Source organism: Hemitrygon akajei, chromosome 4 (assembly GCF_048418815.1).
Source record: "Hemitrygon akajei chromosome 4, sHemAka1.3, whole genome shotgun sequence".
NCBI classification, from domain to species: Eukaryota; Metazoa; Chordata; class Chondrichthyes; order Myliobatiformes; family Dasyatidae; genus Hemitrygon; species Hemitrygon akajei.
Window position 1 is genome coordinate 152,398,096 of NC_133127.1, and position 25,735 is coordinate 152,423,830.

The 25,735-nt window shown below is 42.8% G+C and overlaps 1 protein-coding gene across 2 annotated transcripts in view; it reads right to left on the reverse strand.

Moving 5' to 3' along the window:
• The window catches only part of gucy1a2 (guanylate cyclase 1, soluble, alpha 2), a 183,206-nt gene extending 169,426 nt beyond the window's left edge, over positions 1 to 13,780 (reverse strand). Inside the window, exons 1-2 of one of the 2 annotated variants that reach the window (XM_073043630.1) lie at positions 13,597 to 13,780; positions 11,148 to 11,207 (exon numbers count right to left, since the gene is read on the reverse strand). In XM_073043630.1, coding sequence (XP_072899731.1) covers positions 11,148 to 11,207; positions 13,597 to 13,608 — 72 coding nt within the window. In that variant the 5' untranslated portion in view covers positions 13,609 to 13,780. Of the gene's footprint in view, positions 1 to 871; positions 1,817 to 11,147; positions 11,208 to 13,596 lie in introns of those variants that run through there. The other variant, XM_073043628.1, reaches the window with a different exon arrangement.
• Positions 13,781 to 25,735: the final 11,955 nt, after the last annotated feature.

The window sequence follows — 25,735 nt, forward strand, 5'->3', positions numbered from 1 at the left end:
ATTGTGTTTAAAAAAAACTCGGATTTAGTTTTAACAGCGAAATGGCATAAATAGTTTCTAGAGCAACAGGCTACGGGTATCATTTACAAATTAAGAAGTTTATGGAGGTAAATGTCATAAAGGCGAGGACCTAGAACACACGCACAAGATCCTACGACACAAATCACAAGAATCTGTAAAAGCAGCGATCAGACAAGAGCTCACAAAAACAGCGAATCACTAAGGTAAAAAGTAAAAGCCGGCGTTCTCTCCGCGGAGTAGGCGGTCAAACCCCAAAGCTGTTGGATAGAATTCGCTATCCCGATCACTACCAAAAATTAACATCGCCTTTCAGAGTAGTTGATGATACCAAAAAAGTTCTTCTAAACGCATTAGTTATGTCAATAAACTTAAACTTCACGCTCTGAATAAACATCCCTCTCCACAGGATATTAACTTTAAAATGCCAGTGTGATCAACATTAGATTGTATAGAACCGGATGTAATATCAGTGCCGTTAATCGTCTGCATGGATTTGATGACTAAAGGAAGCTTGTATGCAGGTTGTCGCTATTTCTAAAAAAACAAATATCACATCGACTTTAATTAATTAGAAAAGACCTGCCTCTATAACGTGATGGATTCAGAGATCCAGGTACTCATTAAAAGATTTAAAACTTTTCACCATGATATGAGATGATTAACAAAAAGAGACAGAAACATGCGCCCAAACGGAGCCCATGAGTAAGTGAGTACTGCGATTGCTTGTACTGAGCCAGTACCCGTCTAGGAACAGAAAGAAAATAACAACGGCGCGAGGGGCTGCCTGGTATGTAACGTGGCTAGGATGAAGATATGAGGGGCTGGGGTGAAATATTTTTCGTGCCTTTACCGTTGGAAAGACAAGTTTCCGGATGCTCGCTCCGAGACAGTCCAGATTAACGCGCCGACGAGCCGCCGACCTGCTCCCCGAAACTGAGCTCTTCCCATTCAGCAGCCGTGAAAACGGACAGCCAGCATCCTCCGGGCTGTCCGGGTAGTCCGAGCTGGTGGAGCTGAACGACTCGGATGAGATCTTCCTCCCAGACATCCTGGTCAACCCTGCATAGCAGTCCGTAAAGGTGCCGAACCCGAAGCTCTGCTCTGCCCCGCTGGTTTCGGCTCATCGCCCGAGCCACAGAGCCGTCAGTGCCAGTTCGCCCGAGCTCTCTGCTCTCCGCTCTCCAACCTCCTTCACTCTTGCTTCTCTCCGAGAACAAACATTTTAAAGCTGACGGTTGCCGCGATCACGTGTCTTCAGACGTCGTTAATGCCGCCTCAATCATTCCCACAGCATACGGAGATACAGACCAAGGACCACGTTCAACCTCAGCCCGCGCACACAGGTCCGTGCTAGATTTTCAAACCCATAGGAACACCTTGGTTTCCTCCTACGCAGGGACTGTTTGATATGGTCTCAACAACACTACAAAGCAGAAATGCGACATACAGAGGCAATGCTCAGGAGGAAGATTAGCGAGCAGTTTGGTTCCAAGATCTGATGTTGACTTTAACGCGAGGGTATAAATAGTAGACGGGAGAGGGCACTACGTATACATTGTTATACAATCACAACGGCTCATCTTTAGGGCGAATTTCATGGAAAGGATTGCTAATGTCGGATGGGAACAATAATTCTGTTCAAATCAGTCAGCTCCACAGCCCTTAGAGACTGCTCCTTCATTTCTTTGGCGGGATGCCGTTTGCTGAAGTGGACAAATGCTGTGAAAGTGACCTCAGATGGAGGAGCTTTGGGAAATGTTTTACTGGGTTTTTTTTGTACACTTCTGCATTCATGTAGCTCAGCGGAAATGTCCAAACTCGCTCATTACTGGGCTTGTTAGAGCTCAAACAGCTAGGTTTAATTCGCTTTATTCCTTCAGCGAGGGCCGATTTTCTTGTACAGAGTCTGTTTGTTCCAATTAGAGTGGCTGTGTGTATTTTATCCCATAACTTTAATGAAACCGAATAGCCTGGGGTTAACAGAATAAAGCGCCGCGAGGGTGTAGAATTCCCCAGTGTGTTAAAACTGAGAATTTCCTCCAATAATAAAGCAGCGGTGGAAATTCTGCTGGTGAAAGAAGCGGAAACAAGCGCGATGTGCTACAGAAGGGGGAGCGCCGATGATTGTGATTAGGTTCATTGAATTGTTCAAGGCAGTAAAGAAATACAAGTGAAAACGCCCACTGGAAACAAACTGGTCAGGAAAACTGTAAATTGGCAATGGCGGATGTCTGAAAAGTTACTTAAAGCCGCAAACCAAAAGTATTCCCATAAGGAGGATATTAAGTAGCCAAAACTGGAGCCCTCTACATGATAATGGGGAAAGTTTAAAATAAAAGAACAGAAAAGGCTTAGTTAGACAAGCACCAGATTCAGATTACAGGAAAAAACAGCTGTACTGAACAACAATTTCCATACTGAAACTTACGGAGATTTATTACAGTTTTAGAAGGCCACAAATTATAATTGTAAACCAAAAAGGACAATAATTCTTTTCATCAACATCCAAAATAAAAGATTATTAAAGTGGAGGCACAAGTAATTACAAACAAAAAACAAGTATAGACTGAAGGTTTGATCGGCTCACTGAAGAAATATATTATAATATTCTTCACAAGAATATTATAATAGATGTATTTAAAGGGAACTGGATGGATAAGAGATATTGTATAAAATAAAAACAGCATGTTACAAAGTAGGAGGTTACTCAGCTTGGATAAGAACTATCATTGCTGAGGGAAGTTAGAACGGAAGTAGAAGAAAATGACTAAACACAAGAGACTCTGCAGATGCTGGCTATCCAAAGCAACACACACGAAATGCCGGAGGAACTCTGCAGGTCAGGCAGCATCTACAGAGATGAATAAACAGTCAATGTTCCCAACTGAGACCCTTTCTTTAAGGGGGAAGATGCCAGAATTTTTTAAAAAAAAGGTGGGGGAAAGGGAGGGAGGACTAGCTAGATGGTGATAGGCGAAGCCAGGTGGGTAGGAAAGGTAAAGGGCTGGAGAAGGAGGAATCTGATAAGAGAGAAAAGCGGATCATGGGAGAAAGGGACAGGGGGGAGGGGGGGAGGTGATGGACTGGCAAGGAGAAGCAAGGCCAGACAGGGAAATAGATGAGAGAAGGTGAAGTTACCAGAAGGAGACATCAATGTTCATGCCATTAGGTTGGAGATGGGTTATGAGGTGTTGCTCCTCTACCCTGGGAGTGGCCTCATTGAGGCAAATGCGGGGGCCATGAAATAACGTGTCAGAATGAGAATGGGGATAGTAATTAAAATAGTTGGTCACCAGGAAATTCTGCTTTTGGTAGATGGAGCAGAAGTGCTCGACAAAGCAGTCCCCCGATTTACATCAGTTTTCACAAATATAGAGTAGGCCACACCAGATACATTAGATTCACAGGTGAAGTGTTGCCTCACCTGGAAGAAATGTTTGAGGTTCTGAATGGAGGTGAGGGAGGAAGTGAATAGGCAGGTGTAGCATTTCTGTCACTTGCAGGGGTATGTGCTAAGAGGGAGATTAGTGAGGAAGTTGAATGGACAAGAACATCACTGAGGGAGTGATCTCTGTGAAAAGCAGAGAGTTGGAGGGGGTAGGTAAAGATGTGTTTGGTGATAGGATCCCATTGAAAATGGCAGAAGTTGTGGAGAATGATGTGTTTAATGTGGAGACTCAGGGGGTGGTAGATGAGCACTAGTGAAACTGTTAAGGTGGTGGGATGATGGAGTGAGTGCCGATATCTGGGGAATGGAGATGTGGGTGAGGGCAGTATCAATGGTGAAGGAAGGGAAATCCTATACTTTGGAGGATATCTCGGGTGTAGTAGAATTGAGAGCTCATCCTGAGAAGATATGCGGTAGAGACAAATGAACTGAGAAAAGGAAATAGCATCTTTACAGGAGACAAGGTGGAAAGACTAGCCACGAGAGTTGGTAGGTTTATAAAATGTCATTAGACAGTTTGTCTCCAGACATGGAAACAGAAAGATCAAGAAAGGGAAGAGAGGTGTCAGAAATGGAGCAAGCAAATTTAAGGGTAGGGTGGAAGTTGGAAGCAAAGTTGATGAAATTAACAAGCTCAGCATGGATGCATGAAACAGCACCAATGAAAAGGTAGGCATAGCTGAGGCCCAATGCCAGTGACATTGGCTACCTCTTGGGTTTGGAGAAAGTGGGAGGAGCCAAAGGAGAATTTATTTAGGATGAGGTCCAGTTTTGTCAAATGGAGGAGGGTGGTGGTGGAGGGGGACTGATAGGGTCTCCTGTTGAGGAAGAAGCAGAGAGCCTTAAGGCCTTCCTGATGAAGGATAGAAGTGCACAGGTACTGGACATCCATGGTGAAAATGACCAGGGCATTGAACATTGTTGAGGAGATTGAGAGCATGTAAAGTTTTGCAGATGTAGGTGGGAAGGGACCAAGGGGGATATAATAGGATTGAAATATGTAGACACGAGTTCGGTGGGGCATTAGCAAGCAGAGACAATGAGCCTTCCTGGACAGTTAGGTTTGTGGATGTTGGGTAGGAGGTAGAAATGAGCAGCACAGAGCAAGGGTGAGTGTGGGGAAATGACTAGTCTTCCTCAGTGTAGAAGTGGTACTAGATAACTTGAGTGATAAACATTGCTGATGTAAAATTAATGGCAATCACTATAAACAAAATTATTCTCACTTCGACAAGCACAAATTAATAAGGATACAAATACTGAGTGAATTCATTTACATGAAGTGTTTGCAGAAACGGAGATGAGGGGACCTGAGAGGTATTTGAGATTATTTTTAATAGATCATGCAGGGAGAAATTACTTCCTCTGGCAAATGGATTGTTAACCAGAGGTCAAAAAATTTAGAAAGAAGGGAAAAATGGCAGGAGGCAGAGTGAGAATAAAAGGGGGCTTTTCTGGTTGGCTGCTGGTAACTAGTGGTGTTCCACTGTTGGAACCACTTCCTTTCATGTTATACATCAATAATTTGGATGAAGGAATTGATGACTTTGTGCCCAAGTTTGTGGATGATACAAAGATAGGTGGAGGGGGAGGAAGTGTTGAGGAAGTAGGGCATCTGCAGAAGGACTTAGGCAGATTGGGAGAACGGGCAAAGAAGTGGCAAATGGAATATAGTGTAGAGAAGTGTATAGTGTAGAGAAGTGTATAGTCATGCACTTTGGTAGAAGAAATAAAGGCATATTTTGTAAACAGGGAGAAAATTCAAAACTCAGAGGTCAAAGGAATTTGGAGGACCTCATGCAGGATTCCCTAAAGGTTAACTTGCAGGTTATGTAGGAGGTTGCTGTTATTGAGTGCTGATTCATGGTGACCCTACGGATAATGTAGTTCTCCATAAGGTTACCACAGTAAGATAAGGAAGTAGAGTGCCAGGCCTTTCTTCTGCACAGACACTGTCCACTGCCCATGTTGGGAACCAGCCAGATTTTAACTCGGGACCATCTGCCTTGAATTCCAGTGTTGATGCCACTACACCACCAGCCAACCCAAGGAAGGCAAATGTTGGTATTCATTTCAGGAGAATGAGAAAACAAAAGCAAGGATGTAATGCTAAGGCTGTAAGGCATTGGTCAAACCATATTTGGTGTATTATGAGCAGTTTTGGGCAACTCATCGAAGAAAAGATGTGCAAGCATTGTAGAGACTCCAGAGGAAGTTCACAACAATGATCCCAGGAAAAAAAAGGTTAACATACGAGGAGTGGGAAGAATCTCATTGAAACCTTTTGAATATTAAAAGGCCTAGATAGAGTGGATGCAGAGAGGGTGTTTCCTGTAGTGAGAGAGTCTAGGACCAGAGGACACAGCCTCCATGAGACATAGGAACAGAATTAGGCCATTCAACCCATTGAGTCTGCTCTGTCATTCCATCATGACTGATCCCGAATCCCACTCAACCCCATACACCTGCCTTCTTCTCACCATATCCTTTAATGTCCTGACCGACCAAAAAATGATCAAATTCTGCATTCAATATATGCACAGACTTGGCCTCCACTGCAGTCTGTGGCAGAGCATTCCACAGATTTACTACTCTCTGGCTTAAAAAAGAATTCCACCTTACATCCGTTCTAAAGGGTCACACCTCAATTTTGAGGCTGTGCCTTCTAGTTTTGGATACCCCCACCATAGGACACATCCTCTCTACATCTATCCTGTCTAGCCTCCGAATAGAGGGGAATCATTTAGAACAGGGATGATGAAAAAATTCTTTTGCAAGAGAGTAGTGAGTCTATGGAATTCTTCACCACAGGCAGCTGTGGAGGTTAAGGCATTGGGTATACTTAAGGCTGAGGTCGGTAGGTTGGTTCCTGATCAATCAAAGTGTCAAAAGTTATGGGAAGAAGACAAGAGAATAGAGTTGAGGTGATGGCGATTCCATCTGCCATGATGGAATGACAGTGTCACGGTCCCGATAGTTAATTCCCTATCTTTCTCCTAATTTCCTTTGATTGTGCCATGGTTCCAACCGTTAATTTCCCATTTGCTTCTAATTTTCTTCGATGACAGCACACCTGGTTTCCATCAAGACCTACAGCACAAGAACCTCGGTGTTACAACCACTAGTTGCTAGATCATTGGTCTTGACTGTGGTAGTTAATGTTTCCAGGCTGCTTAGGACCATGTGTTCCAAGTTTTGCTCCAGCTTCAAGGTTTACTTATGAAATTCCGTCTGTGTCAAGATCCCACCTGTTTGCTGTTCAACGTTCACGTCTGCGTAAGCATCCTAACTCAATCTCCGCGCCTGTGTCCTGCACCTGGGTTCGCTTCATTCACTCATTACAACAGAACGATCTGGCCACAATGGACCCAGTGGACACGAATACCCTGCAACAAGCCCTCACCAGCCAGGGGTCCTTACTGGGTCTGCATGATCAACTTCTCCGGGATGTCATGGATAACCTCCGTTCCCTGTCTGCTGACGTAACGAAGATTGGTGACCAGGTGGATCGTGTATCCACTCACTTTACCCCATCTACTCCTGGAAATCTGTCTAACCAGCCCAGGCAGCCTGTAGTGGCAACCCCCAACGTGTCAGCAACACCCCCGCCAAGAGAGCCGCGTGTACCTGAACCGGAGCACTACGCTGGGGATTTGGGGAAGTGCCAGGCCTTCCCTCTGCAATGCTCCTTGGTGTTTGAACAGCAGTCATCCACGTACTCCACCGATAAGTCAAGAATAGCTTATATCATGGGGTTGTTGCGGGGAAATGCCTTACCGTGGGCTACAGCCGTCTCGCATAATCAACTGGATATCTGCTCTTTCCCCACCTTTATCACGGAAATGAGAAAGGTCTTTGACCAACTCGTCTGTGGTAAAGATGCTGCTAAGCAGCTACTCACTCTTCATCAGGGCTCACGCAGTGTTGCCGAATATTCTGTGGAGTTCCAGGCGTTAGCGGCCGACTCGGGGTGGAACAATGAGGCACTCCAAGGGGTATTTCAGAATGGTCTCAGTGACATGTTGAAAGACGAGTTGGCAGCAAAAGATGACACCAACAGCCTGGATTCATTGATCTCCCTAACCACCAGGTTGGACAATCGTCTTTGAGAACGCCATAGAGAAAGAACTGGTCGTCCACCACCTTTGGCCACTCCACAGCACTCATTACCATCTCCCACCAGCATGAGCCTCTCTTCTCCTCCTGCTCCTAGAACAGCTTCCAGCCCGGCCATTTCCACTACCCCGGGAGAGGAACCCATGCAGCTGGGACGGAACCGTCTTCCTCCCACAGAGCAACTCCGGAGATTAAGAGTGGGAGAATGTCTCTATTACAGCCGGTCCAGCCACTTCAGTGCTACCTGTCCCCTTCGGCCAAAAGGGAAAAGCTCACCAGTAGAAAGGGGGATCCTGGTGAGTCAGACAACATTCCCTTCCATCCCCCGAACCTGGATGCAGCTACAAGCTACTTTACGTTACAACCAACTGTCCCTGCCTCTGTCCGCTCTAGTGGGCTCCAGCACTGAGGGAAACCTGTTGGATGAAAACATAGCTGCCCAGGCTGGAATTCCTCGGAAGTTGAGTACCCCTCTGGAAGCCCAGGCACTGGACGGTAGACTACTGGTCCGAATCACTCACTGCACCCCACCCATCTCTCCTTCTCTCCAGGAACCATCGGGAACAGGTACGATTTAACCTAATTTCCTCTCCTCGAGCTCCTGTAGTTCTTGGGCACCCCTGGTTAAGCTGCCATAATCCCCACATTGACTGGTCCACCGGGAAGATGGCCAGCTGGAGTCCGTTCTGTCACTCCACTTGTCTACAATCGGCCCTTCCCCCTGTGAAAGTCACCATAACCTCGTCCGCCACTGAAACCCCCGACTTATCCAGGTTCCAGCAGAGTATCACGATCAGTGAGAAGTGTTCAGCAAACAACAGGCCCTTTCCCTGCCTCCACATCGCCCTTACGAGTGCACAATTACGAATGCTCCTCAGACAGGATGAAGAGGTCAATACTCCCCAATGCCATTCTTTACAATTCTACCGCTAGGACTTAGAACTTTTTAAAAGCTATTATTAATGCTTTTTGAGATAGTGATTTAGATGCATATCATATTTTTTACTGAGTTAAGTATTGTATGTAATTAGTTTTGCTACAACAAGTGTATGGGACATTGGAAAAAAGTTGAATTTCCCCATGGGGATGAATAAAGTATCTATCTATCTATCTATCAATTGACCTTCTCTCCGGAGCCACTCTACCCACCAGTCGGCTGTATAACCTGTCCCGGCCAGAAAGGGAAGCAATGGAGGCTTACCTAAATGACTCTCTCACGGCGGGCATTATCCGACCCTCATCCTCCCCTGCAGGTGCAGGTTTCTTCTCTGTGGGGAAGAAAGATGGTCACTGCCCCCCTGCACTGACCACCGGGTCCTGAATAGCATCACCATAAAGAATAAGTATCCACTGCCCCTCATCAACCCTGCTTTCAACCCCTTCATAGAGCCACCATCTTCTCTAAGTAGGACCTACGAACTGCCTACCAATGGATCAGGATAAAGGAGGGAGATGAGTGGAAAACAGCTTTCAACACCCCTCTTGGTCACTTCAAATACCTGGTCATACCATTCGGTCTCATCAATGCCCCCGCTGTCTTCCAAGCCCTGATAAACGATGTCCTTAGGGACTTATTAACCGTTTCATTTTTGTTTATTTAGACGACATCTTAATCTTCTCCCGCAGTCTTTAGGAACACATCCACCATGTCCGTCAGGTTCTGCAGAGGCTTTAGGAGAACAAACTATTTGTGAAGGCTGAGAGGTGTGAGTTTCATCCGGCGAATACTGGACGTGCGCCACTGTGGCAGGGGCCTCTAGTACCTGGTCAATTGGGAGGGATATGGCCAGGAGGAACGCTCCTGGACTCCCTGCTCCTTCATCCTGGACCCTTCCCTTCTCCGTGATTTCCATCGAGACAATCCGGACAAGCCTGATGGTTCACCTGGAGGCTCCCGTTTGGGGGAGTGGGTACTGTCATGGTCCCAATCATATAGTCCCTGTCTTTCCTCCTAATTTCCTTTGATTGTGCCACGGTTCTGACCATTAATTTCCCATTTGCTTCTAATTCTCTTTGATGATGGCACACCTGGCTTCCATCAAGACCTGCAGCATAAGAACCCCGGCATTACAAACCACTAGGCGCCAGATTGTTGGTTTTGCCTGCGTGGAGATTAACGTTTCCCAACCGCTTAGGACCGTGTGTTCTAAGTTTTGCTCCAGTTTCAAGGTTTACCTACGAAACTCTGTCTCACTGTGTGTAGGCCCCACCTGTTTGCTGTTCAACGTTCACGGCTGTGTAAGCATCCTAACTCAATCTCTGTGCCTGTGTCCTGCACCTGGGTTCGCTTCATTCGCTCATTGCAACAGACTGAGTAGATGCAATGGGCTGAATGGCCCAACTCTGCTCCTATATCTTACAGAAAAAAGAAATAAAAAGTACTTTCACACAAAGAATGTGTGCTACCTTAAATATTAATAGGTTCTGGTCCATTAGAATCCTCAAAAAGCAATTTAGCAAGTACTTTGAAATGCCAATTTTGTAAGGTTAGGGAAAAACCTGGAGTGTAAACCTAACAGATTTTACAGAGGACCGGCACAAGCAGAATGCCTCCTTTTCTTGTGTTAATTTTATGAAAAGCAAAACCTTTTGTTATACATTTCCTTTTCAAAATCAAATTGCAGGTCCCTTGAGAGATTATTTTTATTTTTCAAACCAGTTGGCAGAGGGGAATAAATTATATACTTTTACATACTGACATTTATATAATGTGTGACGATTATTAAAACACCCCAAGCTTTCAAGAAGGACTTTGTATCCCTTAATGATCAGGAAGGTGTAGGAAAAAGGAATTGCAGTGTTACAATTAGTTGGGAGGAGGCATCCAAAAGGATTATTTACTTTCTGTACACATGAATGCAAATGAATGAAGTTAAAATGAATGTGAATGGGCATCAATTTCAAAGTTCAAAGTACAAATATGCCACCATATGCAATCGAGATTAATTATCTTGTGGACATAATCAATAAATCCAATAACCATAATAGAATCAATGAAACACTGCACCCAACAGGGTGGACCACCAGCATGCATAGTCAACTACTGTGCAATTACAAAAGTAATAATAATAATAATAATAAAAAATAAATAAGCAATAAATATTGAGAACATGAGATGAAGAGTCCTTGACAGTGAGTCCATAGGAACAGTTTAGTGCTGGGGCAAATGAAGCTGAATGAAGTTATACCCTCTGGTTCAAGAGCCTGATAGTTAATAACTGTTACTGAACCCGGTGTTGTGAGTCCTGCGGCTCCTGTACCTTCTTCCAGATGGGAGCAGCGAGAAGAGACCAAGGCCTGGGTGGTGGAGGTCCTTGGTGATAGATGCTGCTTTCATCATATGTTAGTCATGCGCATATAATTTGCATGTGTTGTTGATCCTGTTGTACTATATCAGCAAATAACATCATCTCAGTTTTGTTATCCAGGAAGTGCAATTTTACCTACAGTGGTATGGGAGCTATGATCAATCAACATAATTGCACTTACCTCAGACTAAGCAATGTATTCAGATACTTCAGTTTTGAGACAATTAACTAAAACTCAGGGCTTGAAAACCTACCTTCAAGAATAGGGTCATTGGAAATATGTTAGTCCACGTGAGCAAATGAATCCAAGCAGGCTGCAATGAGAAAAATAATAAGTTGCTTTGGGAGTTGAGCTAAATGCTTAAAAAAATGAGATATTGAGTCTTGCAAACTAACTTTCTGTAAAATAGGTAGTCACAGATCATATCATACTTATGAGCAAGTCCTATGTAAAGCGATTTTTGAATACTATTCCTAAATGATTCATTATCACTACAAATTAATATAAAACTCAATATATAGTACAGTAACTGAACTAATCACTTGTTAATGTACTTGATATGATTTCTGTCTCCACATGTAGTTTGCTTTCTTTCACACTTGCCATGATTATTGCTCTCAGAGATTAGTCTTTCCCTTCATGCAAACTTGCTATCAAATGATCTTTAATGTAAACAGAAAATGCTAAAAATATTCAGCAGGTCAGGCAGCATCTCAGAAGAGTGAAATAGAGTCAACATTTCTGACTGGTGATCTTTCAGTACAAGTAAGACAATTTAGAATGAAGTGGATACCAGAGAGACAATGTTGCCTAATGAGAGAGGATAACAACTCATTTATTCCAAAGAGATTAAAATAAAAGGAGATGAATTAAAACAGAAGGGAAAGAGAAAGAGAAATTTGGTTCTAATTGAAGGCCATGTTACTTGAAGTTGTTGAATCCAAATTAAGTCCTGAGGACTATAATGTGTGTTGTCAGAAGATAAGATACTGCTTATCAAACTTATATTGAAATAATATAAAAGATCAAAGACAGAGAGTTCAGACTTGGAGGGGTGTTGGAGAATTAAAGGGACAGACAACTGAAAGCTCAGAGTTACCTTTGTATTCTAAGCAAGTGTATTCCACAAAATATTTGATAAGCACACCCTCAGCCTTTCCAATACAGATCACCTAGTGCAACATACTAAAATGGAAAAGGTATATTTCTATCCTTCCGTATGTTAATTTCCCTTGTAGACATTTGGTCCAAGTTGAGTTTCAGACACATATCTAGTAAAATCATCATTTCCCACATCAGTATCGTTTTACAACTATTCATGGCTTTCCGCACATCTGTAATAACTTTACAGCTCTATATTCAATGCCTACAGAACCCCATGTTCATGCAAAGGAAATCACATTGTGATCATTAAAAGCAGTACATGAGAGAGATGCTCCTTTGGTCAATGTTAACTATGGATATTACGTCCTGGTTGTCTACATGATATCCAAGCCAGGGTGGAATGATATGGAGAGCATGCAGCAGGCTCCCTCTCTCCGTGCAATCGACGAACCCAAAGGAACGGCAGAAACCAATACAGTTTGGCACCAGCCGCATTGCAAGAGTTGCCAGTCAGTGTTGAACTCAATACAGGACTGCCTTAGGGACTCCAGCTTCCTTGGGGTTTACTCCCATAGTCTTCTCCATGAGTGGATATAGCTGCAAGGCAGCAGAGGTTTGAAATCAGAGATTTCCTTCTCCTAGATGAGCTGCCAACCACAGCTGAAGAGCCCCATCTGCCTGAAGTCACTGGTTTTAAGGCATTAGTCACCCACCTTTACCCCTTCTCCTGTCATTAGAAATTATTCCACCGGGCTTAGTAGCTAAGCCATATGTGAAGACCAGGAACTGGACGTGATTGTCAGATGCTATTTGAGGCACACACCATTGAGAGCATTTAATAGGTAGTGGGAGTTAATCTCCTCTACAACCCTCCTCCTCCCACTGTAACAGCCTTAAGGAACCGAGCAGCACACCAAACTGGAAGAATTACACTTCCATTCCCTTCCTTGGTAAATTCCATTGGTGTTATATTTAACCCCAAATTGCATTTCACACCCCATTTCTGCATTACTAGGGTCCTAAGATGTGAAATTCCTCCCCTTACACTTTTTTCCCCTTTCTTTTCTCCTTGAAGATACCCCTTAAAGACCAACTCTTTCATCAGACGTTTGATCATTTATCCCTTTATGTGGCTTAACACAAATGAACCCCCCCCCCCCCCCCCGCCCATGGGAAATTTGTCATCTGAAATGAAATTACGTAATGAGAAGTCCTTACTGCTGAAGCTGTCAATGGTTGCAATCCGTTCTTCAGGACCATGTTTAACCTACTGCTCTGGACAGGTTGCTTTACTTCCATTGGTAACGGAAAAGCGGGTCACATGTTTCGCTTCAATGTAGTATGAGAAATGCGAAGGTACAGCCAATAAAGTTTAACAAGCAGACAGGTGCACTTGCAAAGTGCAAACATAATACGCTACCAAATGACCTGAGGAAATATTATGAAAGATGCCCAATGGCTAGGTAATGATTTTCGAGGACTTACTTAAAAAGGCAGAGCGGTAAGAATGACAAATCGTCAATGATGTGACGAGCTTGTCGAACTTGTGAACAAAACAACAACGTCATAATGGTCAGAAGAGCCTTTTAGATACGTACCTTTAATCTCATGAGAAAACTAGCAGTTCATACAAGTATCTCTCTACAGATGTGGCCCTTCTCCAAGCTCACAGCCAGGTACTAAGGCGAGTAAAAATACTTCCCCACCGAAAATAAACGCATCCGAGTCGCCATTGAATGTATGTACCGTTTACAAAAACTAGAGCAGATTGTTGCTTTTCCCTAAGCCGCCACGGACCACGAGACTGTGAGCAAAACAACGTCAAGACAAGCTGATTAATGAATGTGACATTAATGACACAAAACTGACGCGATGGCTAGCCCCGAGGCGTACAGCTTCACATTCTCCATCGGAAATAATGCCATGAATTGACATCGCCCATTTAAAGCGTCTCTCTGTATAGCATATTCTATATCCACAATTACCAACATTAAACAAGGTCAAATATTAATAACATTTGACGCAGAGTGAGTTTGTATCTGAATGACTTTCATATAAGTCTTTGGTGTCAAGATTAAACTAGTTAGATTGATAAAATGTTTAGTGCTGATCTTGAGTTTAAATTGCAATCACGCTATTATCGGGGGGGGGGGGGAGGAGATAGTGCTTGGCTTTAATTCGCAAATGAAACGTATAGAATTTCTAGATCGACAAGAAACCGGAGGTTAGTAACAACACAGTAAAAATGATTCCAGCTGTTAAAAATTAACAAGATACTTCACGGTATAAATGTTCCAAGTGGGAAAAGACGCTGGTTTTCCAAGGCCTGGATTTTTTGGTAGCTCATCTAATAGGCTACACAGAACACGTGGGAAGTCCCGCCCTGAATCCTATTTCAGCACCTCGTGGGAATCTATCTTCTGTCCATTGAGGTGTATCAGCAGTTAGACATCCATCCCACTGAATGGCGTCCGAATAGACCTCAATGAAGCGTACGGCTTTCAGTTGTATTTATACTGGGTTTACGTGGCTCCTGTGGGTTTACTGCAAACTCCTCTCCAACGTCAGCCACGTGGTATGGATATTGATGGGGGGGTCCCTCAAGAAAAGGCAGTGGCAGAAACCTCGTGGTTCTGCTGCACAAGAAGAACAATACTGGGAGGAAGAATAGGCTAACGTGGAAGGGGTGTGTGAATAGAATTCTAGAGAAGTGCATAAAATGCCCCTTAATGTGCTCAGGTGCTTAGTTGGGTGTGATTGGAGTGCAAATAGGCTGTCATTTAAACAAATATATATCATTGTTTGAAACATCTGTCTGATGAAGGGTCTCGGCCCAAAACGTCGACATCGCTTCTCCCTATAGATGCTGCTTAGCCTACTGTGTTCTACCAGCATTTTGTGTGTGTTGTTGTCTGATAATTGATGTGTTGTTTATGCTCAGCCTCACTGTCTATCTATCTATGGTAGTGTTCATGGGTTCAGTGTCCATACAGAAATCAGTTAGCACGGGGGAAGAAGCTGTTGCTGAATCACTGAGATTGTGCCCTTGGGCTCCTGTACCCCCTCCTGTACCTCATCAGTCAATAAGGACCCCCACTGCTACAGTGAGAAGAGGGCATTTCCTGGGTGGGTGGGGTCCTTACTGACAGATGCTGCCTTTTTGAGGCATCACACCCTGAAGATAACTTGGATGCTATGGAGGTTAGTGTTAGTTATAGAGCCGACTGAGTTCACAACTTTCTGCAGCTTCTTTCGATCCTGTGCAGTAGTCCATACCAGACGGTGATGCAGACTATTAGAATGCGCTCCACGGAGCATCTGTAGAAATTTGCTAGTGTCTTTAGTGACAAACCAAATCTCCTAAAACTCCTAATGAAATATAGCTGCTGTCGTGCCTTTTTGCTAACTGCATCACTATGTTGGGCCAGAATACATCCTCAGAGATGCTGACACCCAGGAACTTGAAATTGTTCACTCTTTCCACTTCTAATCACTCTGTGAGGACTGGTGTGTGTTTCCTCATCTTACCCTTTCTGAAGTTCACTGTCAGTTCTCTGGTCTCACTGGCACTGAGTACAAGATGGTTGCTGGGATACCACTCAACTAGATGATATATGTACGCCTTCTCAAGCTCAAGAATTGAGATTATGTTGTGGTGCTATTAAATCATCCCCAGTTTCAGCATTACTGGTAGAAACAGGCAAAGTACATCTAAACAGTTTACAATTAGCAATGGTTTAATGGGTTAACAAAAGAGGGTATAAAGTTGGTCTTACAGTAGTGGCAATGTTAGTAGAATCTTGGGAGCACTGTATTCATAACATCTTCAGTTTTGGGTGGATGGGAAATGAATGAACACAAAATCTTGGGTTGTTTAATGTGGAATATGGTCCCAGTCTACCCCTTTTTGTCACTCCATGCTTTTTCCTTTTGCCTGCTGTAAATTTGGGCTTTCAGGAAAGGATCAAGATGAGGAATGATTGCATATCTGTAGCATAGGGCATCAGGACAATCAACAATATATGCAACGCAGATATTATGGATTCTTTCATATCTACACCGATGCTTCGAAATCTCCAATGACAGGTCATGGCACATATTTCTGTTTGTGTTTCAAGGTTTCAGGTGACTATTAAGAAAAGATTATCAGACAAAGTATCAGTATTCACATCTGAGATGGTTGCTATCACTTTAGCCTTGAATGAATTGGAACAAGTACACCCTGATAATTTGCTTCTATGCTCTGATTTATACTTGGTCTTGACAGCTATTAAAACAGGTATTTCAAATCGTAGGCCAAACATTCTTCTTGAGATTAGACAACATCTGTTGAGGCTGCAGGGTCTGTGCCTCTGTATACATTTCATATGGGTTGCTACCCATGTTGGGGTTGAAGGAAACAAAGTGGCAGAAATTCTAGCTAAGCACTCACTTAAAGTAAGGATATAAATAATTAAAATAAGGATAATATCAATACTGGTGCACCTCAGGAATGTGTTGCTAGCCCACTGCTCTATTCTTTCTACACCTATGACTGTGTGGCTTGGCAGAGCTCAAATGACATCTATAAACTTGCTAATGATACAACCATTGTTGGCAGAATCGCAGATGGTGATGAGAGGGCATAAGGTGCAAGATATACCAGCTAATTGAGTGGTGTCACAGCAACAACTTTGCATTCACCATCAGTAAGACCAAAAAACTGATAGTGGACTTCGGAAAGGGTAAGACAAGGGAACACAAACCAATCCTCATAGAGGGATCATAAGTGGAAAGATTGAGCAGTTTTATGTTCCTGGATGTCAACATCTCTGAGGACCTAACCTGGACCCAACATATCAATACAGCTATAAAGAAGGGAAGACAGTGGCTATATTTCATTGAGAGTTTGAGGAGAATTGGTATGTCACCAAGTACACAAGCACATTTTTACAGATATTCCATGGAAAGCATTCTACCTGGCTGCACTACTGTCTGGTATTGGGTGGTGGGCTTCTGCACAGGATCAAAGTAAGCTGCAGAGAGTTGTAAAATTGGTCAGCTCCATCATGGGCACTAGCCTCCATAATAAACAGGACATCTTCAAGGAGCAATAACTCAAAAGATGGCTTCCATCATTAAGGGCCCCCATCACCCAGGGCCCCCATCACCCAGGGCATGCCCTCGTCTCACTGCTGCTACTATGGAGGAGGTACAGGAGCCTGAAGGCACACACTCAACAATTTAGGAACAGTTTCTTCTCCTGTGCCCTCCGATTTCCGAATGAACATGAACACTATCTCACTACTTTTTATTTCTTTTTCGCACTATTTATTTAACTATTTAATATACTCACACTGTAATTCAGTTTTTACTCTATTATTATACATTGCATTGTACTGCTGCCACAAAGTTAACAAATATCAGTAATATTAATTCCAATTCTAAATGTAGTAGTGCCTTTGCATAAGGGTGAGGTGAAAGCCATAATTAAAATTTATTCAATCACTGTGGCAACGAAGTTGGGATAAGGAAAAGAAAGGACAGCATTTGTATAAAATTTAGAGCATGGTGGGAACTCGATTGGTAGATGGGTATAAACAGAGGGAACAAGTTATTCTTACACATTTACCTATTGGACAGACTAGGCTGAATAATTTCTTGTTCAGAATTAATATGTATGATACAGGCATTTGTAGGGAGTGCACCTGTCAAGAAGCAGTGCAGCCTATGTTGTTTGAATGCAGTTTCCAACAGGTACAGAGGAAACATGTGTAACCCCTGGGTCGCCTCAGGCATCGCTCAAACTCGTTCTAGTCTAGGGGGAGCAGCCTTCGGCCCCGCCAAACTGGGTAATCAGATGGTGTGGATGCTGTGTGATGTCCCCGCCTCACCCAGAAACAGACAATACACCTTATGCGATTAAATGAGTACAATTTATAAAGATTACTATAACTAAGCGATTACTAATGATACAGTATATATGAATAAGAGAAAAAACAAGGCGCCAAACTTATCAAAGTCCAAACCACTTCGTGCACGACTGTTGGAGCTCAATTACTGAAGTCTTCTGGCATTCGATCCCCTCCGACTTCCTCGACCCGCCTCCTGGGACCCCCACGGTGGTCGACCAGACACTCCACACTCCTCTGTCTCCGTCTCCTCTCATCACCGAACACCTTGGGCCGGGGACCGTCGCCCAGCTTCCAGCATCCCGTCCTCTCTCTCTCACTCCATCGCCCCGACTCCCCAAAATCCCCGCCAACAATCAGTTTACAGTCCCAAACAAGCTTCCAGCACTTATCATAACAAAGACGCTAGCATTCCTACTATTAACACAGGCGCCAGCATTCCTACTTTTAACAAAACAAAGACGCCATTTTGATTACATACACAGTAACAAAGAAAAAGAAACCCCCCGTTACACATGTAATTGCTAAATTGAGATCTTTGGGACCGACACAGTTCCACATGGAAAGTTTGTTGGGATATTACTGCCATCGTAACATATATAAATGTGTATTTGGCTTTCTGAAAAGCAATAAACTTCTTGATATTATTTGAGATTTTTTTGGGAGGTGAATTCAGTGGGTATACTTCCTGCCTCTTTGCTCCACACTCCAACTCAGTAGATGATGGTAATGCACCTTATGTTGAAGATGAGGTTTAAGATGGCACTAGTGAAGCACTGCGAAAACTTGCTGGTAGCAAACAAAACAAACAAAACTTTTTCTCAGATAAGATCACTGCAGTCAATAGCTTGAAACTTCTCTTTCGGAGCTGAGCTTTTGCCCCACCGGTATGACCTGTACACTTTTCGCGGTGTGAACTGAAATCTCAAAGGTGCAAGATGTTTGTGCAGTGACAGGCACAGGCCAACCTGTAGCAGCAAGGCCTGGGCCCAAGAGTGGGAAATAAGCCAGTGTTTAGCCATGGCTGGAGTGGACTTGGAGGCAATTTGATGCAGCTGAACCAAGGCAAGGCAAGCAGAGGTGAGGCAAAGGCTAGGCAGTTTGTTCAAGAGTGAGGAGCAATCCAAGGTTTGGCTGATTTAAGCACTGGGCCAGGTTGAAAATGTCAGGGTGTCGGGGCTGGAAACAAGGGACAGACCGATGATGAGGTTGCTGCTCCATAAGGTTTACTCACCTCTGCACTGAACTGAGGCTGAAGTTAACAGGCTCCTGGATCGGCAGCAGTGATGGCTGGCTTCATGGCTGCTGATTCTCTTTCATGAACTTCAGTTCTAAATGCTATTTGCTTACTTTTATTACCTGCCTGATTTGCTTTTGTTTCTACACATTTTTAATAGGTTCTATTGAGTTCATTCATTTTGTGGCTGCCTCTAAGGAGACAAATGTCAAGGTTGTATGTATTATACATCATCATCATGTGCCATACTCTACCAGAGCCTTGGCGACCACATTTTACATACTTTGATAATAAATGTACTTAAAACTTTGAACTTTATGTTGAGAAGGAAAAGAAGTTATTAACTCTGCAACCACTAAGGAGATTCTCAGAAGGATATGTTATCTCTCTGGTGTTGGAGTCAAGGTATCTCAGTGCTGTTCTCAAGACATTTGGCAACAACCACATGAGCAAAAAATGGACCTGAATAGGTAAATTACACAGTGGATTGGTAAGTTAAAAGTAAGGACCTGTGTTGTGTATTTGATATTAAAATAATATTTGAATAATCTGGTGTAGAGTATATATTGGTTGATTAAGCATTCTTGTTCGTTTAAATAATTAATTACAGGTCACATGTAAAAATACATTTATTACCTCCATCATCACACTACCACCTAATATGTGCGCAGCTCGCCTAAAGTAAAAGAAGTTACACACATGTTCTTGGACTCCTGTCTTCATTTGAATGAATTTAATGTTGTAATGTTACAAAGCATAATAACCTAAAAGTTATTCATCTCTGGAGTACTATCAATACCATGTGCTTATAGGAGTAGAAATGGAATCATTTACTAAATGAATACCAAAGATGCTGTGGTGGGGGAATTCTGGGAGAGGTGGGACCAGAATAATCTGGACAAATTACACCAATATTTGGGGTGTGGGGTAGTGTTCAACGGGTGAATTTAAACTAGAATAGCAGGGGGGAGAATTTGGTAAGACCGAGGAAGGGAAGCAACTGGGAAAAGAAAGATGCAAAAATGAAAGGAAGAGAAAATGAAGACAGGTCACAGTACTGTTACGAACCCGGTAACTGGGTCACTTAGCAGCAAAGATAGAGAGGTCCGCTGAAGTCTGATGGTACTATTTTTAAACGTTTTTATTTATGAAGGGGCACAAAAGTAAGGTTAATACAAACATTCAGATAATATACGTCGTCAATACTCAATCTAAAGGGCGGTTATAGTAATAATCAACATCAAGAAGTAGCTCTATCGTTTGTCTAGGGGTAAAACTATTGTCCAATGGAAATATCAAAGTCTCGGAAGTTCATGCAGGCTTTTAGCCTTTCGGGGACCGCTGGGGTCTCACGTGTTGGAGAGAGAAAATAAACTTGCCAGCCTTTTGGACTCAACTCGTTGAATCGGGAACGTGGGTTCCCCGTTGTCAGTTCGATGTCCTTTTCGGGGTATCAGCCACTCGTTCCCCAAGCTAGGGGAACCGAACCACACGTGGCTCCCGAACAGCTTCCCGTCCTCACGGGAGCGATGAGTGATGGTCTCCTTCTGGTGCGTCGCTGGGGTACTGCCTCCTGCAGTCCCCTTTTTATCGTGACTGGCAGGTTTGTAGATGTCAATCAAGGTAGGGTGATACAATCCCCACCCCACATTGCCCGAGGGTGTCCATGTCCCTGATAGCTGGCACGTAGTATAGAGTTGCAATTCACACAGGTGTCTCTAAGAACAATGGTCAAATCCGTTGCATTGTCTCTCATTTCCTGGGTCCAAGACCCGAATTAATAGCGATCTTGCGATTCTCCGGAAGGAGGGGGCTGGTCCTGCACCCTTCGGCCCCTCAGAGCTGTGGTGCATTCATAACAGTACAAAGAAAATGTTAAAATGGCAAGGCTAACACATTGTGCCTTAACAGGTGGAGAATTCACAATGGTATTGATGAATTAATAATGAAAATGTGTATAAAAGGTTATAAGCTTTAAAAAAAAATCGGGTCAAATTTCCCTCCACAGATGCTGCACGACTCATTGCGTTCCTCCAGCAACGGGTTTTTTTTGCTCCAGATTCCAGCATTCACTGTCTCTTGTGTCTCCTGTGTCTCCATAAAAAGTTTTTTTTCATATTAGGGAGGTACAGCTGCGAGAGTAACCAAGGGTTAGAAATAAACATCCAGGAATATTCAATATTCAGGAAGATCAGGCAAAAGGGAAAAGAGTTGGGAAAGATATCGTTGTTTATTTTAGTAAAGGAGAAAATCAATGAGATAATGAAATGGAAATTGGTTGCGAAAATCATGATGTGGAGTATGTATGGTTGGAGTGAAGACACATCAAGGGGTAGAAAATGTTAGGAAGTGCTGTTGGGGGTGGAATTAAACAGATAGATGGAACATTGAAGAGGCATGCAACAAGGGCATTGTTGTAATCATGAATGGCTTTAATTGACTTTTAGAGTAGTTCAATCAAATTAGCAATTAGTAATAATACTGTGAGGGATAAATTGCTGGAATCCAAGTGTAATGATTCAAGAATGATGGCTCCAGTGTGGCTGATAGGGGAAATGGCAGAACAATTAAATAGATACTTCAGTTCAGTCTTTACAAAGGAGACAAAAATAATCTCTCAGAACTGTAGGGAGCTAAGAATACAGGGAGCGTGAGGAACTGAAGTAAATTAGTATTAGTAAATAATTGTGCTAGATATGGGGCTCAAGGCCAAAAAATTCCTAGGTCCTAATGAATCTATGTCTGAGAGTACAAAAGAAAGTGCATTGGTAGATATCTTCCAAAATTCTTGAGACAACAGTTCCTATGGATTGATTGAAAGCAAAAATCACACCACTATTTTTTTAAAGGAGGAAGAGGAAGAAAAAGAGACTAGGAATTACAAACACATGAACCTATTGACAGTAGTGAGGAAATGCTAAAATCCATCATAACATATAGTGTCAAAACATCTAAATGTATAACAGTGCAGCATAGTATGAGGCCTGTTTCCCATGATGTGTTGACCAATATAATCTCACAATTCTATCTAACCTTTGCCCATCAGCCTCCATTTTTCTTATATCCCTGTGCCTTTCTGATCATCTTTTAAAAGTCCCTATTGTATCAGCATTTGCCATTACCCCAGCAGTGCATTCCAAGCACCCACCACTCTCCATGTTTAAAAAAAAACCTAGCTCTGACATCTCCCCTAAACTTCCTCCATTCACCTCAAGTGGATGTCCTCTGGTATTGGCTACTGCCACCCTGGAAAAAAGGTGCTGTCTGTCCACTCTATCTATGTCTTTTGATAATCTTATACACTTCTATTAAATAACCTGTCATCTGTCATTGCTCCAAAGAGAAAAGCCCAGTCCACTCAATCTTTCTTCATAAGTCATGTCTCCAATCCAGACAGTATCCTGGTAAATCTCCTCTGCACCTTTCTGAAACTTACACATCCTTCCCAGAATGATGCGACCAGAACTGAACACAATACGCTGTGTGGTCTAAACAGTGTTTTACAGAGCTGATACATTACTTCACAGTTCCCAACAAATGAAGGCCAGCACACCATACAACTTCTTAACACTGTATCAACTAGCATGACAACTTTGAGTGATCTATGGATGTGTACCCCAACATTACCTCTTTCCTAATCTCTATATGGAAAGCAATAACAACCTTGAACAGAGTCAACTTGGGTTTATGAAAGGAAAATGATGTTTCACAAACCTACTGAAGTACTTTGAGGACATCATTAGTAAATAAGGGTGAACCAGTGGACGAGATGCATCTGGAGTTTCAGAAGCTTTTGTTTAAGTTCCTATCAGAGATTAAATGACATCAATTCAGAAATAATTCACGTCATTGCAACAGGATTTGAAAATAAGAACAAGGATGTCTTGCTGGATCTTTGATTCACCCACCTGGAATGTAGTATGTGGTTTCGTTCTTGATATTCCAAGATGTTCTTGCCATAGGAATGTAACAAAGTTTTACCAGACTGATTCCTTTGATGGCAGAACTGATGTATGAAGAAGAATCATGTCAGTAACACCCATAGCCACTGGAATATAGAAGAATGAGAGGGGATTAGGCACATTGGATAAAAGGCTGGAAAGTTCAGAATCAGGGTCTTAGCTTCAGATTGTGTGGTATTCCATTCTGAGCCTAGATCAAGAGGAAATTCTTCACCAATGGGAGAAGAATCTATAGGTAGTAGTAGCAAATTTATTAAATATATTCAAGAACATGGTAGTTATATTTCTAATATGAAGAAGATCAGGGGATGTGGAGAGAAGCCAGAAATGTGGTACTTAGGTGGATGAGTGGTAAAACTGGCCTGAAGTGCGGAATAACTTACTTCTGCTCCCATTTTCTATCTTTCTATGAATAGTATTTAGAGACATATTTTTGGCTTTGAATACACAGGTTATATTTAGATATTTGTTTATGTTCTGAGAGTCTGCTTTATCAGTGATTTAACATTTGGCAGCATGCCATCCTTGACTTCATAAAGCCCTTGCCTCGGAGACTAAGAAGTTATGAGTCCAAATTCCCCTCTAAAGACCTCAACACGCATATAATCACATTAAAGGAAAAAGCAATAATAATTGCCTTCAGTTTGGTGAAGAGACTAGCACAGGACAGTTTGCAATCTATCAACCATTATGTGCCAGATGTCAAAATGCAATTCTGCACATCAGCTTTTCTCTTAGGCAGATGCACAGTCAGGATGTTAGTGCTCTTCTCTATAGCTAGCATGTGTCGGTGTAAGCCAAATCCCTTCTCCTCTACATTTGTTTTCCTTTTTATTTTGTTACAAAACTATCTCAGTTGTATTCTATGTATAAGACTATATGATATAGGAGCAGAATTAGGCCATTTGGCCCATCAAGTATGTTTCACCATTTCATTATGGCTAATCCATTTCCCTTGCAGCCCCAATCTCCTGCCTTCTCCCCGTATCCCTTCATGCCCTGACCAATCAAGCATCTATCTACCTCTGCCTTAAATGAAGATAAAGACTTGGCATCCACAGCTACCTTTGGCAAAGAATTCCACAGATTCACCACTCTTTGGCTAATGAAATTCCTCCTCCTCTCCATTCCAAAAGGATGTCCCTCTACTCTGAGGCTGTGTTCTCTGGTTTTAGACTCTCCCACCATGGGAAACATCATCTCCATATCCACTCTATCAAGGCCTTTCACCATTCGATAGGTTTCAATAAGGTCAAACTTCATTCTTCTGAAGTCTAGTGAATGCAGGCCCAGAGCCATCAAACTCACTTCATATGACAAGCTGTTCAATCCTGGAATCATTTTCGTGAACCTCCTTTGCACCCTCTCCAGTTTCAGCACATCCTTTCTAAAGGGCCCAAACCTGCTCACAATACTCCAAGTGAGACCTCACCAATGCTTTATAAAGTTTCAAAATTACACCCCTGCTTTTACAGGTATATTCTATTCCTCTTGAAGTGAGTGCTAACATTGAACTTGCATTCCTCACCAAAGATTCAACATGCAAATTGACCATTAGGGAATCTTGCACAAGGACTCCCAAGTCACTTTGATCCTCAGTTTTTTTTAATTTTCTCTCCATTTAGAAAATAGTCAACCTTTTCATTTCTTCTACCAACATACATGACCATACAATTCCCAACACTGTATTCCATCTGCCATTTCTTTGCCCATTCTCCTAATCTGTCCAGGTCCTTCTGTAGCCTCTCTACTTCCTCAAAACTACCTACCCCTACACCTATCTTCATGTTGTCTGCAAATTTTGCAACAAAGGCATCAATTCCATCATCCAAATCATTGACAGATAACATAAAAAGGATCAGCCCCAACATAGACCCCTGTAAGACTGTGGGACACCACTAGTCACTGGCAGCCTGTTACAAAAGGCTCCCTTATTCCCACTTTTTGCTTCCTGCCAATCAGCTACTGCTTTATCCATGCTAGAATCTTTCCTGTAATACCATGGGCTCATAATTTACTAAGCAGCCTCATGTGCTGCACCTTTTCAAAGGCTTTCTGAAAATCCAAGTACACAACATCAACCAGTTCTCCTTTGTCTATCCTACTTGCTATTTCTTCAAGGAATTCCAAGAGATTTGTCAGGCAAGATTTTTCCTTGAAGAAACCATGCTAACTACAGCCTATGTTATTATTTGCCTCCAAGTACCCTGAGACCTCATCATAATCGACTCCAATATCTTCCTAACCACTGAGGTCAGACTAACTGGTCTATAGTTCCCTTCCTTCTGCTCTCCTTCTCTCCTCCTTCTTGAAAAGTGGAGTGACATTTGCAATTGTCCAATCTTCCGGAACCATTCCAGAATCTAGTGATTCTTGAAAAATCATTACTAATGCCTCCATGATCTCTTCAGCCATCACTTTCAGAACTCTGGGAGTGGACACCATCTGGTTCAGGTGACTTATCTACCTTTAGACCTTTCAGTTTCCCAAGAAACTTCTCTCTAGTTATGGTAACTTCACACACTTCATGACTTCTGATACCTGGAGCTTCAACCATACTGCACTCTCCAGCATCAATTTCCAACAGTCCGAGATCCACTATCACCTCTCTTTTACATTTTATGTATCTGAAGGCACTTCTAGTATC